Genomic DNA, 17366 nt, shown 5'->3' with positions numbered 1-17366 from the left:
TTAGTCCTATTAATCACTGACCCCTCACCCCGCCAATAAAATCATTATTATTACGACTATTATTGTTCCCCGTCGCACCGCGGAGCGAAAGGGGGACTATGGTTTTCCCCTCCGTGCGTGTGTGCGTCCGTCCGTCCGTGCGTGCGTCCGTCCGTGTGGGCGTGCGTGCGTACGTGCGTGCGTAAGCGAAGGACCGAATTCTAATTTGGTGTGTGTATGCAACCCACGTCAAAATCCAAGATGGCCACCGCCATGTATGTCTGAACCATGTGAGCGAAATATCTTGAAAAATAAACGAACTACTAACTTCTAATCTGGTGTGTGGGTGTACCTACGCATAAGGGAGAATGCTATTGAAAATTGGGTCGCCACGTCAAAATCCAAGATGGCCGCCTTGCGTCTTCCACTTTGTCAACTCACATCACTTCACCGACGGGGGACCTAGGCGTAACGCTTGTAATTATTATTATAAATAAAGAGCCTCAGAGCATGCATGGCATTATTGGCAAAACATGTGATTGTGCATCCTTCATCACAGCACTTCATTAACCATTAGGCTAGCACTGTATCACCACCTTGCTAGTCTGTACACTTCGATAATGCAGAAACTTCATGTCCATCTTGTCAAACTCAGGGATTAACCAACACTTTTCCAGGTTCAAGATCATGTAAACCAGTGCAAAGCGTGTAATACAAAGGAATTTAAATTTGACTCAAAATCTCGTTTTTGAACTATAACTCAAACTTATCGTAAATGCTAAACTCAATACTACCAACACTATTGCTCTCGCTTCTTAACTGATGGTGCAAATAGAATCTCTTTGGTCTGCAGTCGAAAGGAGAATATCATCTTACTTTTCTTTCGTGATGTTGCTGGTCTTGCATATTGTGTATACTTTCTGGTTTATCTCTAAATGATTTGCTCCCATCAAATACTCGTATGTATTCCCTTGACAAGCCATATTCATCATACTGTGCAGCCATTTGTCAATTTCAACAGCCTTGATGTTTTAATTGACCAAATTTTTCATTATTTTTCACTCTTTCATGCTCCCTGCATCACACTTTGCTGCCACATTTATTTTCAGCACATGCATTAAACCAAGAAACATGTGCATTTGTCTTTTAAGCACCATAAAAGCAAATGAAATCAAACATTAAAAAGCATGCGTTACCCTGGCTTTTTCTGTTTGTCTGTTTGGATGCAAAATGCAAAATCTAGATGAAAAAAAAAATTCGATGCAAAATCGATGCTCCTGGAAGAGATGCAACAAGGGGATGAAAAAAGAGCAGGAGGAGAAGGGGAAGAGAGAAAGAAACATAGCATCCTACAAATAGTTGTGAGGGAGGGGGCACCACAACATTACCAAACAGTTTTTTAAAAAGAGGAAGAAATCAATGGAGGTGAACACAGAGCATGGATTTGAGAGTTTCTCCAAGAGGGTGTTGATGGAATAACGTCTACAGCCTGGAGGGATGAGAAGGGTTGATGGGATGAAAAAGCGGAGGCAGAAACACCTGAGGAATTGCAGTAGAAAACAGGTCACAAATGTGTCTGTGGTGTGAAAGCAGCAGGTCCTCTGCTTCTCCTTATATGTAGGAGATGCTAATGGATTCCACAGCATATCAGGAGTGGCAAGTATGAAGTGGGATTGCCAGCCCAAATGGAGAGCAGTATTGTATTTAGCTACAGGCAATAAGCACTTGGCATGACAGAGGCTGCCATACCTGTAGCTGGTCTTCTGAACCACCTTTGTTATTGGTCTCGCCAGGAGAGGTAGTAGTTGACAGTGAAGCCCAGAAGTGTGAGACTGAACTTCCTCCAATGGCGGATGATGACAATATCCTTCCGGAAATGGGAATTTAAGATTTAGAGAGGTAAGAATTTAAGATTTACCTGGAATGAAACATGTTTCAAGTGTGAGATCAGAATTTGATACTTCCAGGCCAGCAGAGAGAGAGAGTGATGTCGCTGATGTTGGCCTGTCGGTGGGATCTGGAATTGTGAAATATAATGCAAGGTCATTTTCAAGATGGGTAAGATGGTTTTTCGGGGCATCTGAGATGTCATTAATGTCCACTAACAGGACTGGGCCTGAGATGCTGCATTGGAATACTCCAGCCTCAATTGTAAGGAGAAGAAAAGATTCCTTCAAGACATAATTGCTGATAACGTGAATGGCGAGGAAATCAGCAAGCCAGGAAAAACGTGACCTTGTTTTCCAGGAAGCAGAGCAGTGACAGATTGTGTGAAATTCCTATGAAATTTCCAGATATGGATCTGACATCTTGCTTCAGATTCATCCATCGTTGATAGTCTAGTAGGAAGACTAGGTCCCCCTGCACCCCCCGGAGATATACTTCTAATCAGTGTTTCTAGATTGGAAAAAATGTGTAGAAAATGACTAGCTATGGCCCCAAGCTGAAAAAATGTCCCACATACCATTTTTATGCAAATTACTGCTGCAAATTTTATGCAAAATTATGCAAATTTTATGCAAATTTTTGATGAGGAGTAGAGTTGAGGGGTCTTTGAGGGCTTCATCGAGGTGCTCTCGGTTGCAAGACTGGGTCATTCTGAGAAGCACAGCAGGGTCAGAGATCATGATGTTCTCCTCCTCAGTGAATCTCTCCATCAACAGCCTCTCCATTGCCTCACACACTGTTTTGAGGCAAAAGAGGGACTTTGCGTAGGCCTTTCCACTGAGAACACCTTTGAGAGATCCACTTGTTACTAGTTGTGCCTCAAAGAGAATCTCTGCATATCCAGAACCACGCATCTTGTGTCCAGTGAGCATCCCGATGTAGTTCATGGATGTGTGGAAGGGTCCAATCGTTACTACATGACTAGCAAATTCATTTGGCCAGCGCCAGATGATGGGAAGGGCTTTCATGCAGACACCCAGATCAAATGTATTCAGGACCCATCTCTGACCCACCTCAGCAGTTGCTGCCTCGGAACGCTTCAGTAGCTCACGAACAACTGCGTTGTCTGTGATCGGTCTGTGCCTGGTGCCTGCATGGCATGGCAATGGCCTGCAGCCTGTGCCTGGGCTAGGGGGTTTCACCTCTGCAACTGGTTCTCCCCCACCCAGCAAATCAACAGTCGACTACTGCACGCCTATCCACCAACCGATCACAGACAACGCAGTTGTTCGTGAGCTACTGAAGCGTTCCGAGGCAGCAACTGCTGAGGTGGGTCAGAGATGGGTCCTGAATACATTTGATCTGGGTGTCTGCATGAAAGCCCTTCCCATCATCTGGCGCTGGCCAAATGAATTTGCTAGTCATGTAGTAACGATTGGACCCTTCCACACATCCATGAACTACATCGGGATGCTCACTGGACACAAGATGCGTGGTTCTGGATATGCAGAGATTCTCTTTGAGGCACAACTAGTAACAAGTGGATCTCTCAAAGGTGTTCTCAGTGGAAAGGCCTACGCAAAGTCCCTCTTTTGCCTCAAAACAGTGTGTGAGGCAATGGAGAGGCTGTTGATGGAGAGATTCACTGAGGAGGAGAACATCATGATCTCTGACCCTGCTGTGCTTCTCAGAATGACCCAGTCTTGCAACCGAGAGCACCTCGATGAAGCCCTCAAAGACCCCTCAACTCTACTCCTCATCAAAAATTTGCATAAAATTTGCATAATTTTGCATAAAATTTGCAGCAGTAATTTGCATAAAAATGGTATGTGGGACATTTTTTCAGCTTGGGGCCATAGCTAGTCATTTTCTACACATTTTTTCCAATCTAGAAACACTGATTAGAAGTATATCTCCGGGGGGTGCAGAGGGACCTAGCCTTCCTACTAGACTATGAGGGCAAAGACTTGACCAGAATGTAATTATTTTTGCTGCCTAGAATATCCAATGAATCCCAATTGGGGCGGTAAATGGAGGGTGGATAAAAAAAGCAAAGAAAAGCAGCAATGTTAAATGTGACAGGACAAGGGATGTGATTTTAAAAGCAGGCCATGGAGGAGGTAGAAAAGGGGAGAAAAGAGGGAAGAATGATAAGTTTGGGAAGATAAGGAACCTTTACTGGAATGGTAAGAGTAGAGAGAGAGGGGAACATTTTAAATTCATCTTTGCCAGCAGGGAAGGAAGGTGGAGATGGCAGAAGTAAAAAGGATATTGTTTTTTTTTGTTGTTGTTGTTTCCAAATAGGATAGGAGAAGGAGGGAGAGAAGGAAATGGGAATTTTCAAGGAGGGGACATATTGCATGCAAACATACATACAAACACAAACACACATATTCAAGTATGTTGTCCCAACCATATGCAGCAATGTACACATGGCTGGGACCAACATACTTGAATTGCTGCAGAAATGTATAAAATGAATGTGGAGGTATACATGGGAAGATCAATAATGTAGGTATCAATCTGAAACTGTTATACCAAACAAATCCAGAATGGCATCCTCAGCTTTGGAGGCTGTCCTCTGCTGTAAGACTTTTTAAAATCTGACAATAATCAAGGTGTTGGTGTTGGAATGGTAAGATCCTGGGTTCGAATCCCGGTCGATCGCTGAATTAACGCCAGGGGGGTTGACTCAGCCTGTCATCCTTCCGAGGTCGGCTAATTGAGTACCAGCTCACTGGTAATTCCCTGTTTGTCGTTAAAGGCGGCAAAAAGGGTTGGCGTCAGGAAGGGCATCCGGCCGTAAAACATTGCTTCAAAAAGGGGACCGAAAAAAAACAACAACAACCACGGTTCCCGAAAAAGGCCAACCCCCGCATAGCGGGGAAAAATGGCCTCTAAAGGTGGTTTTTATTTATATATATATAATCAAGGACCTCACCTTAAAATATACACAGCTCTGCAGACCATCAACTCATTTCACTGCTATATTCTTGCATCAACACAAAATATGGTTCACAAAATGACCTCTCTTTAAACTATCAGGGTTTTCTGATTCACACCGACACAGACTTTCCATCAGGAGACACCATGCATCCTTTGTGAAGCTTCATTTCCTCAATCTTCACAATTGGTGGCCTGTTGTGAACATTCCTAAGTGCCTCATGGTGGAATAAGAATCCTTATTTGGAACAAGGATTGTTGGAGGAAGAAATTCACTCTTAGGGACAGAAGTTCACCTCAAAGCTCCATAATTAATTTCAACATGCTGATTTGATACATTCACAGTTTTTATGCCTCCGCCGACGAAGTCGCCGAAGGCATTATGTTTTCAGGTTGTCCGTCCGGCTGTCCGTCCGTCCATCCGTGATAGGTTTTCGTTACTGCGATAACTTGAGAATGGCTGAAGGGATCTCAGTCAAACTTATCACAGGCATGTATAATGAGGTAAAGATGAACTGATTAGAATTTGGGGTCAAGAGGTCAAAGGTCAAAGTCTGTAATAGGTCTATAACTTGAGAACGGCTGAAGTGATCCAATTCAAACTTGGTACAGGTATGTATAATGATGTAAAGATTAACTGATTAGAATTTGGGGTTAAAGGTCAAATCTGTAATACGTCTATTACTTGAGAACGGCTGAAGTGATCTAATTCAAACTTGGTACAGGTATGTATAATGATGTAAAGATTAACTGATTAGAATTTGGGGTTAAAGGTCAAATCTGTAATACGTCTATTACTTGAGAACGGCTGAAGTGATCTAATTCAAACTTGGTACAGGTATGTATAATGATATAAAGATTAACTGATTAGAATTTGGGGTTAAAGGTCAAATCTGTAATAGGTCTATTACTTGAGAACGGCTGAAGTGATCTAATTCAAACTTGGTTCAGGCTTGTATAATGATGTAAAGATTAAATGATTAGAATTTGGGGTCAAGAGGTTCAAGGTCAAAATCTGTAATACGTCTATAACTCGAGAATGGCGAAAGGGATCTAATTCAAACTTGGTATCGATATGCATAATGATGTAAAGATTAACTGATTAGATTTTGGGGGTCCCGAGTTTAAAAGTCAGAGGTCATGTCAGGTAAAATTGTGAGAACTTTGTGAACAGCTTAAGGGATTAAAATTAAAATTTGGTACAGGTATGTATAATGATGTCAACATGAACTGATTAAATTTTGGGGTAATTAGGTCAAAGGTCAGAGGTCATGTCAGGTAAAAATGTGCTAACTTGGTCACAGCTGAATGGATTTAAATCAAACTTGATACAAGTATTATAATGATGTCATAATGTTGGCGGAGGCATATCAGTCGACGTCGTGACATCGAAGAGTTCCGTTCTAGTTTAATTATTCTTCTGTCGTTGATCATAATATTACAGCACATCTCAAAAGATGCTTTTTGTTGTACGAAATCTGTTTTTTCTTGCAACGAATGCCACTTATCTATCACACCAGGACTTGTGTGTGTGTGTGTGTGTGTGTGTGTGTGTGTGTGTGTGTGTGTGTGTGTGTGTAATTAGGCCGAAGTACGGGGTCTGTTGTTTTCACATCACAGTCAGCTCATTAGTCTCTGTTTTCTACCAACTATTCTCCGATATTGCTCCCTCTGCTCTCTCAGTTCTCTGACACTCCCTACCTACTCCACAATGTGCACGTCTTCCAAGTAACCACCTCCAGGTTAAAGTTCCAAAATCTGAGCTGACTGCACACCTCAACCTTGTTACCTGCGACATGTGTGCGATTTCTTATCCATTGGGATCAGGAGGAGGGCTCGTCATGTTCCGCACATTTTGAAATGATGGCAAAGGGTTTTGCTCATAAATAAGCTTTCGCAAGGATTGTGTATTATTATTATTATTATTATTTTTATTTTTTAAATTTTTTTTGTATACAAGGTCGAGGCTCGTGTAAGAGCTAACATTGATCACAAAAAAGACAAATTGACACATAAAACATGATAAAGGGAGTGGGAGAACAAGATGGAGAGCAGGGACATCTGGAGATCTGTGGGAGGCAGAGGGCTTGGGGGGAGGGGTGGGAGAGTTAAAAAAAAAACATATGGACTAGGACTTCCAGCTAAGAAGTCGGAATTTCAAAAAAGTGGATCTGGGGTGAATTAACGGGGGTAGAAAAGATCAAGGTTTTGGATGGGGGAAGATAAGAGATGGTGGTGAACAGCTGTTTTAAAGACCTGGAGGGAAGAGTAGGATTGAAGAGAGTGAGGGAGTTTGTTCCAGAGGCGTGAGAAAAGAGGAATGAAGGAGTGAAGGTGAGCAGAGAGCCTAGATTGTGGCAGTTTAACCATAAGAGGGTTGCTGGCAGATCTTGTGCGACCTGCAGGGATATTTGGGGGACAGAGCCCAGAGAGAGCTGGGGGAGCAAGGCCGGAGAGGAGTCGGTAAAAGACGGAAAGACCACCAACCTGCCTGCGGTGAGTGAGTGAAAGGCCCTCGGAGATAGCGTCATCGCGGGAGATTCCAATGATTCTGAAAGCTTTGGTTCAACAGCGTGAAGCCGAGCTTGGTGTGAGGCAGGAGCACCGGCCCAGAGGGGAGAACAGTCACTGTGTTTCACTATGTTTATCTAATTATATTAGGGGATGAGTCAAAACGTTTTTCCCTTTTAAAAAAAGCTAAAGGAGCCCAAATGATAAGTTGTAATCATTTCAACGTTATCAGGAAACGAATCCACCACTGAGAAAATGTTCGAAGTGTGATAGATGAGATGGCACAGGTGAGAAACGACCTGGAAAAGGACTTGTATCTGTATCAAGTTTTACTTCATCGTCAGGAGAGAAATGCATGATATCCACATCATACTAATCTATTTTGCTTTTTAGTAACATGGCTAAGGAATCTTTGAAATGTAACAAAGGCACACTTGAAAGTAAACAGCACCAAAGGCACACTTGAAAGTGAACATTGACAAGTAACAGTGAAAAACATTGTTTTTTTCATTGAAGAAAGCAGTTCTCATGAATTATTGATTTAGTATCAAGACTGATGGAAAGTAGTAAAGGCTTTTTCTTGTGTCTCTTGTTATTATTTGCAGCTCCCCCAGAGCTCATGGACATGACAGAGCGACATCGGTAAGTGGAAGGGTTGTTTTGCCTCATTTAATTTGAACCCTACCTCCATGTTCGTTGTTGTGATAATGGTTGTTGGCCTGCTTGCAAAGTTTTTTTCATTGTTGTTGTTTGTTAAATATCTTACTCTTTTTCCATACAGAGGTGAAACAGCCCTTCATAGAGCAGCTTCCAACAGCCATCCTGACACCTGCCACATTCTCATAGAGAAAGGAGCTTCACTGGTAAAGACAGATTCACAGGTATACATTTATTACTATACCAGCAGATATCCTGGTTCCACCAGACTGTTGTGAGGGAATTTGTTCCCAATAGAGTGTGTAATATTTATGGAGTTTGCTCGGAATGTGCATTAGCAGTATAATAGCAGGGAATTCCACATAATGTAAAATGTGACTTCATGTCCTCCACCCCTTTCTTCTTCAAGTCCTCAAAACCCTTTCCCGTACCTGGACCAATCCATGATGCGAACCGTCCCCAAAGGAACTTAACGGTTTCACCACCACACCACTCTCAATGCCTCTGAGGAAGAAAAATAGTTCATTCTCAAAACATCAGGCTTTTGATAGAGAATTTAAATCTAAATTATTTTACTGCTCAGTGTGCTATTTCTTTATTTTATCAATGTGTGTGTAAATATATATACATATATATATAATGTATATATAGTCATACCCCGTTTTACACCATTTCGACCTACGTCAAATCCGACTTTACGCCACTCTTCTAGAGTAAATTTCAGTTCAGCGAACGTCATTATGTGCGACTTTACATCACTCCTATGGACGTGAAAAAAAAAATTCCTGAAAAATATATTTAAAATAAATAAAATTGTACATAAATTAACAATAAAAGAAGCTAAAAAACAATTTAAAATACAATAAAAAGCACATTAAATATATATATAAATGTACGTACAGTATACTGTACGTACGCGCAGCTGCTGGTTCTCATTCAAAACAGAGGCGACGTACAGTATTCCTTTACTGTGTCTGTGTTAGCCATGGGTCCCAAGAAGGATAATGCGAGTGTTTCCAAGCATAATGTGGTTACGATGGAAGATAAGTTAAATCTGATTAAAACGTATGAAAAAGGTGAAAAAGTGTCGGTGATAGCGCATAGACCTTATCGCGAATCGGAACCGCAATGCGTCATGGGATCGGAAAGGGGCAATAGCGCTGCCGGCGGTCGCTGTCACTTTGACAGACTGCTTGTTTACATTGACACACTACGTTATCCTTACCACTGTGATCAGCTCATGAGCCAGTATTTGCAAGCCAAGGACACCGTCGCAAAACTGAAAGCCGCCATTGCAGTATGTAACAAGAAGCTTACTGTTTCGGACATAGCAAACTGTGATGAACTTGTGAAACTTTATACAGGTTTACCTAGTTATGACCTGTTTAAGTGGTTATTAGCAGAAGTATCTCCTCATGCACAGAACCTTCATTATTATAAGGGGAAATTATCAATGGAAGACAAGACCTGGCAAATAAACAATACTACAAAACTCGGAGTTAAGCGATCTCAATCTTTAGAGGATCAACTACTCATGACACTCATGAAACTTCGGCTTAATCTTCGCGACGAGGACCTTGCATTTCGCTTTGGATTAGGACAAAGCACCGTCTCCCAAGTTTTGTTCGCAAGTGTACAGCCAATATAAGTCAAGACCTACTCTCAAGTGCCCTGTTGGTATTACACCTAGCGGAACAATTTCATACATTTCCAAACCTACAGGAGGAAACACGTCGGACAAAGAAATTGTAAAGATGACGAACATTGTAGACAAGTTCCAGCCCGGCGATATTTGGATGGCCGATCGAGGTTTCAACATTCAGGAACTGTTCTTGCATAAGCAGGTTGTTTCTCTTCTCCAATGGGAACCCCCCTTTCAGTCAAATATTTCTTTAAATCACTGGATTTTAATGCCAAAAAACGCTGAATTTCTTTCACATTAGCCATCTTCCTTTCCGTAAACACAGCGTCGAACGTAGACAGACGCTTCCTCTTCTGGGTTCGTGTTTACCTTTGCCCCCTTTTCGATCCCATCATGCTTTGCGGTGGAGCGCCCTCTGTTGATATTTACCGAATCGCGATAAGGTCTATGCCTTAGGGCTGCCACGGTCGACGGTATCGACCATCATTCATGATAGGGAACGTATTCTCGCATGCGTCACTGAAAAAGCGCCGCCGACTAAGACTGCTAAAATGTGTGTTTGTATTCAGAAGAGACGCCATGTTTAAGGTGAATAACATAATCTTGTTAATTTTATTTATTATTCTTTACAAATTCATTTATTAATTGTGTTCATTACTCATTAAAAAATATGATCAAAATGTGTTTTTAGTGTTCTTTAAGGTTTGGCGATAGTTATATACTTTCGCGAGTTATTTACTCTAGTTTTACGGTGTTTGTCTTCATTTTAAGGCATTTTTAAGGCTTTTTTTGTTTGTTTGTTTTTTTGTACACAAGATCGAGGCTCGTGAAAGAGCTAAAAGGCATTACGCCCGGTTTACGTCAAAAACCGAGTTACGTCACGGCTTATGGAACCAATTAATGACGTAGGCCGGGGTATTACTGTATATATATATAATTATATATATATATATATATATATATATATATATATATATATATATATATATATATATATATATATATATATATATATACACAGTCACATGAAAAAGTAAGTACACCCCATGTAAAGTTTAGACTTTTTCAACATAGTTCGTCATACAGCTATTTGATCTTCATTTCAACAATATTGATAGATAAAGGTGATATAATATAACAAATATCATGAAACATTCACATTTTGTAGTCAATTGTATAATTTAAATAAACATATATGCAAATTTCGCATGTGGAAAAAGTAAGTACACCCCATGTAAAGTTTTGACTTTTTCAACATACAGCTATTTGATCTTCATTTCAACAATATTGATAGATAAAGGTGATATAATATAACAAATATCATGAAACATTTACATTTTGTAGTCCATTGTATAATTTAAATAAACATAAATGCAAATTTCGCATGTGGAAAAAGTAAGTACACCCCTACATTTATTACTACTTCAACAACAACAACAACATGCATTTTAAAGGCCATATTCCCTACTAGAGCGGGGGTTAGCCTTGCGGTCCCCATGACAATCTTCTCCATTTTGCCCTATTTTCTGCATCTCTCCTTGTTAACCCCCTTGCCCGCATTTCTTCTTCCACCATCTTTAGCCAAGTCTTTCTCGGTGTTCCCCATCCTCTACTTCCTTCTACATTCATTTCCATCACTCTTCTCAACCAGTCACTTTCATCCTTCCTCAACACATGACCAAACCATCTCAACCTGTTCCTCTTCACAGCATCAATCACAGGCTCTATTCCCATCATCTTTCACAATTCATCATTTGTCTTCCTCTCTCTCAACGATACTCCGCACATCCGTCGAACCATTCGCATTTCCACCCTTTCCAACCTTCGTTGCTGCTCTACGTTCATTACCCATGTCTCGCTCCCATAAATCATAACACTTCTCACACATGCAGCATACACCTTTCCCTTCAGCTTCAACGACACTCCCCTCATCATCAGCACGCCACTCAGTTCTCGAAACTTCTTCCATGCACATCTCACTCTAGCAACCGTTGCTGAGTCTGATCCACCTTCTCCATTCAGCATGTCTCCGAGGTAGCAAAATGTTTTCACACCTTCCAGCTTCACGCCGTCTCCAAGATCCAACTCAACATGTCCTCCATCTGCAGCTCCCTCTGTGCACACCTTACATTTGAATGTAGCTGCCACACTGGTTAATGACCCTCTCAGACCACTACATTTTTGATGAACCCACTCAGCGCACATTGTACATTGAATGGAGTTCACTCCGACACACTTCCTACACACAGCACAAGGCCACTTCCCAGTTCTTTCCACCTCACCACATGCTTTACCACTTGCCATCACATTCGTCTTTCCGATATTCACCTTCAGACCTTTTGTCTCCATACATTCTTTCCACTTGTTCATCTTTTCCTTCAGTCCATCCATACTTTCCGCAATCAACACCAGATCATCTGCATACAACAACTCCCATGGTAAACCCTCCTTTATGTTCTGAGCCAGCACCTCCATCACAGCTACAAACAGTCGTGGACTTAGTACCGACCCCTGATGCACTCCCACCTTCACCTCCAACTCACCACTGTTCCCGTCCTTCGTCCTTACAGCTGTGCGCGCTCTTTTGTACATTGCCATCACTACTCTGATCAACCATTCCTCCACTCCTAACTTCCTCAATGCCCATGTCAATACTTTGCGTGGAACCCTATCGAATGCTTTCTCCAGATCAACATACCCAAGAAACAACTTCTTCCTCTTCTCCATGTACTTCTCCTGCAACTGCCTCACAATGAAAAGTGCGTCTGTCGTTCCTCTTCCTGGCATAAATCCAAACTGCATTTTTTTGATCTTCACTTTTTTCCTTATCCTCCTCTCCAACACCCTTTCCAATACCTTCATTCCATGCTCCAATAACTTTATCGCTCGGGATGAGCCACACTCCAGAGGGTCACCTTTCCCCTTGTATAGAGGGCCGAGGGTACTCAGTTCCCCAACCACTGGAATGCGGCCTTCTTTCACCACCAGATTACAGATCTCTGTCATTCTCCTCACACCCCAACTTCCTGCTGCCTTCAACATATCTCCCACAACTCCCGTCGGCCCTCCCGCTTTTCTACCCTTCATTGCTTTTATCGCTTCCTCAACTTCCTTCTCAGTTATCTTCTCTGCCGGTCCTAAAACTGGGTTACTCTCTATGTTCCCATCCCATTCATTCTCTGTATTCAACAGCATTTCCATATATCTTTTCCATCTTCCTTTAATTCCATCTGGGTCGACAACGATTTGTCCCACTTCATCCTTCAAGCAACGCATCCCCATCACATCACACCTCTCTTTCGCTATCTGCTTTGCAATCCTGAATACTGCTTTCTGACCCTCTTCCGAATCCAAGTGTTCTCCGAACATTTTCCTACATGCCTCCTGCGCCTTTGCTACCTCTTTCTTTGCAGCCTTCCTGGCTGCCTTATAACTTTCATGCTCTGCTGTTTCTGCTCCCGTACCCTTCGCCTTCTGCCACTCCTTGAACTTCTTCCTCTTCTCGTCAATCCTCTTTCCAACTTCATCATCCCACCACCATGTTTCCGAGTGCCTCGGTGGTCCTTTTGTCCATCTACATACCTCACCAACGGCTCCCAACAGACTAGCTTTCATTGACATCCAACCACTTTCAAGCTCAACCACATCATTCTCGACCCTACTCAGCCTCTCTTTTAATGCCTCCCTTACTGTCACCTCTTTCAACCTCCACACCTTCATTCTCGGTTGGTACTTCACCCGCCGAGCTCTCCTCGCACCTTTCACCCTTATGTCGCAGACAACCAAGTGGTGCTGTGAAACAGCCTCCTCCCCCGGGATCACCTTTGTGTCCCGGAGGTGCCCCCTATCTCGCCTACGCACCATCAGGTAGTCAACGGTTGTCGTCGACCCACCTGACGTGTATGTAACAAGCTTATTATCCTCTTTCTGGAACTGAGTATTACAAATCAGCTCCATCAGCAAACTCCAAAATCCTTTCACCTTCTCCATTTCTCACACCATATCCGTAACCCCCATGAACTCCCTCAAAACCATCCATACTCCTTCCCACATGTCCATTTAGGTCTCCTCCTACCACAACAACTTCCTCATCTTTCACGTTTTCCATCAGCTTCTCTATCGCACACCGGAACTTGTCCTTCTCTTCATCGCTTCGACCAACCTGCGGAGCATATCCCGAGATGACGTTCACCAAGAGCTTTCCAATCATCATTTTCACCATCATCAACCTATCACTCACTCTAGTCACACTCACCACACTGTCTACAAACTCCTCAGAAAACAGGACACCAACACCATTCACGCCCTCCAGGCACCCTTGCCACATAAACTTGTATTTCTGTCCCTGCCTACCCTTCACCATTCTCACACCACTTCCCTTCCATCTTGTCTCTTGCACACAACATATGTCCACTCTTCTTCTGACCAATACTTCCACCACTTCTCCTGATCTCCCTGTCATTGTCCCGACATTCCATGTCCCAAACCTCAGAAACCGATCTCCACTTCGGGCGGTACCCTGCCCATATACAGTACTTGTAATTGTCATGGTTCCCTTTTTGAGGCAATGTTTTTATGGCCGGATGCCCTTCCTGACGCCAACCCTCTTAGTCGTCTCTTACGACACGCAGGGATACGGTATACCTATTCTAATCCAGGGTATACACTGGGAAACGTTTAAAACATGGAAATTCTGGTGGGCGGGGGGGGGGGGAGGGGGGGCGTCGTTAGCATCACGGCTGCGGTTTAAACAACAACAACAACAACAACATGCATTTTAAGGACATTTTCCCTGCTAGAGCAGGGGTTAGCCTTGCGGTCCCCATGACAATCTTCTCCATTTTCCCCTATTTTCTGCATCTCTCCTTGTTAACCCCCTTGCCCGCATTTCTTCTTCCACCATCTTTAGCCAAGTCTTTCTCGGTCTTCCCCGTCCTCGACTTCCTTCTACAGTCATTTCCATCACTCTTCTCAACCAGTCACTTTTATCCTTCCTCAACACATGACCAAACCATCTCAACCTGTTCTTCTTCACAGCATCAATCACAGGCTCTATTCCCATCATCTTTCGCAATTCATCATTTGTCTTCCTCTCTCTCAACGATACTCCGCACATCCACCGAACCATTCGCATTTCCACCCTTTCCAGCCTTCGTTGCTGCTCTACGTTCATTACCCATGTCTCACTCCCATAAATCATAACACTTCTCACACATGCAGCATACACCTTTCCCTTCAGCTTCAACGACACTCCCCTCCTCGTCAGCACGCCACTCAGTTCCCGAAACTTCTTCCATGCACATCGCACTCTTGCAACCGTTGCCGAGTCTTGCAACCGTTGCCGTTGTGGTTTAAACATAATTAAATAATATTTAAACAAAACCATGAAAAACAATCTGGGAAAAGTCTCTAAGTGAGAATGTGGATTTGAGAAAGCAGGAGCAGAGGTGGAAGAAAAACGAGATATAGGGGGCGGGGCACAAGTTGAGACGAGGAGGAGAGCGAACAAGCACGTGTCCGGGAGGAGAGAAAGAATTAATATAGATTTTTTGTTTGTTTGTTTATTTGTTTGTTCTGTTTTCAAAACGCTGGACAAAGGTTAAGATGTTCGTGAGAGGTAGGGGGGAGAAAAGAAAATCAAAGAAACAAGCAAATACTATGAAGGAAACAACCCATATTCACAAAACACTGACGGGGGGGAGGGAGCCCGGAGAGACCAGGCCGCACACAAGGCGTGAACAAAAAAAAAAAAACGACTAATTACACACAAATTTGCAACAACTACAAAACCAAAACCAAATAGAAACACACAATAACACATACACAACAAAATACCCAGCGGAAATTTGACAAGGACACGAACGGGAAAACACTCAGACTTTGATGCCGTGGAGAGATCGAAGCAAGCCTCGTCGCTCGAGGGACTGGAAGTAGCCGGATCCTCCTACTTCTTCTACCGGATTACTACTTCAAATACCTAAAATTAGAATCAGGTGCACCAGCTCAGGTGCAAATGATTAGAACATCGTCAGAGAGGATCTTGGAGGAACCTGTCTTATTTAAACCTCAGACATTTCGTTTGGTTTGTTCTTTGTTGTTGAAGTGTGCGACGTCACCATGCCTAGATCAAAAGAGCTATCTGAGGCCTTCAGAAAGAAGGTTATAGATGCCTACGAGCCTGGGAAGGTATTTAAAAAGATCTCCAAACAATTTGAAATCAATCATTCGACTGTCCAGAAGATCATCTTCAAGTGGAGAAGATTCCAAACAACTGCCAACTTGTTCAGGCCAGGCCGCCCCAGAAAGTTCAGCCCGAGAGCAGACTGCAAGATGCTGAAAGAGTCTCTAAGAACACCAGAATGTCATCACGGGACCTACAGGTAGCTCTTTCCACTGTTGATGTCAAAATGCACGAGTCTGCCATGAGAAAGAGGCTGCACACATTTGATCTACATAGGGGGTGTGCCACGAGGAAACCTTTGATGTTCAGAAAGAACATCAGGGAAAGACTAAAGATTGCCAATGAACACCGAGGCAAAGACCAGCACTTCTGGAACAATGTGCTCTGGACAGATGAGTCAAAGGTAGAGCTATTTGGCCACAGTACCAGAAGACATGTTTGGTGAAAACCAAACACAGCATTTGACCACAAGAACCTGACACCAACTGTAAAGCATGGTGGTGGAAATATTATGGTTTGGGGCAGCTTTGCTGCATCATGGCCTGGGCAGCTCACCATCATAGAATCCACTATGAATTCTTCATTGTACCAGAGGGTGCTTGAGGATAATGTCAGGCCATCTGTCGGAAAGTTGAAGCTCAACCGAAGGTGGACCTTGCAACATGACAATGACCCTAAACATACCAGTAAATCCACCAAGGAGTGGCTGAAAAGAAAGAAATGGAGGGTTCTGGAATGGCCAAGTCAAAGCCTGGATCTAAATCCCATCGAGATTTTGTGGGGGGATTTGAAACGAGCTGTGCATGCAAGAAACCCCTCAAACATCGCACAGCTGAAAGAATTCTGCATGGAGCAGTGGGCAAAAATTTCTCCCAGTCAATGGCAGAGACTGGTCGACAGCTATACTTATAAGAAACGCCTACTTGAGGTTGTTTCTGCCAAAGGGGGCAATACCACCTATTAGAGCCAATGGTGTACTTACTTTTTCCACTTGCGAAATTTGCATTTATGTTTATATAAATTATACAATGGACTACAAAATGTAAATGTTTCATGATATTTGTTATATTATATCACCTTTATCTATCAATATTGTTGAAATGAAGATCAAATAGCTGTATGTTGAAAAATGTTGAAAAAGTCAAAACTTTACATGGGGTCTACTTACTTTTTCCACATGCGAAATTTGCATTTATGTTTATATAAATTATACAATGGACTACAAAATGTGAATGTTTCATGATATTTGTTATATTATATCACCTTTATCTATCAATATTGTTGAAATGAAGATCAAATATCTGTATGCTGAAATGTGTTGAAAAAGTCAAAACTTTACATGGGGTGTACTTACTTTTTTATGTGACTGTATATAGATAGGTATATATTAGTATATATAATTTAGTGCTCCAACCTAATGAGCAAACGCCGTGACGTCATCACCACATAATTATGCATAATTACTGATGTGCGTGTGTGTGTGTGTGTGTGTGTATATATATATATATATATATATATATATATATATATATATATATATATATATATATATATATATATATATAT

The 17366-nt window shown here is 42.3% G+C and overlaps 1 protein-coding gene across 10 annotated transcripts in view; it reads left to right on the top strand.

Annotated features, from left to right (window-relative positions):
* LOC137429041 (diacylglycerol kinase iota) overlaps positions 1-17366 on the top strand; it is a 687154-nt gene that overhangs the window by 643478 nt on the left and 26310 nt on the right. For 9 of the 10 annotated variants that reach the window (XR_013623429.1, XR_013623428.1, XR_013623427.1 and 6 more), the window contains 2 exons: positions 7926-7962; positions 8102-8201. Coding sequence is in view for 7 of the 10 variants with exons in the window: in XM_078777718.1 (XP_078633844.1) it covers positions 7926-7962; positions 8102-8201 (137 nt within the window). In the remaining 3 variants the exon portion in view is untranslated. The remainder of the gene's footprint in view (positions 1-7925; positions 7963-8101; positions 8202-17366) is intronic. The other variant, XM_078777697.1, reaches the window with a different exon arrangement.

The sequence above is a fragment of the Myxine glutinosa genome, chromosome 1 (genome assembly GCF_964187855.1).
Source record: "Myxine glutinosa chromosome 1, kmMyxGlut1.1, whole genome shotgun sequence".
NCBI classification, from domain to species: Eukaryota; Metazoa; Chordata; class Myxini; order Myxiniformes; family Myxinidae; genus Myxine; species Myxine glutinosa.
This window is presented reverse-complemented; position numbering and strand designations above follow the sequence as displayed.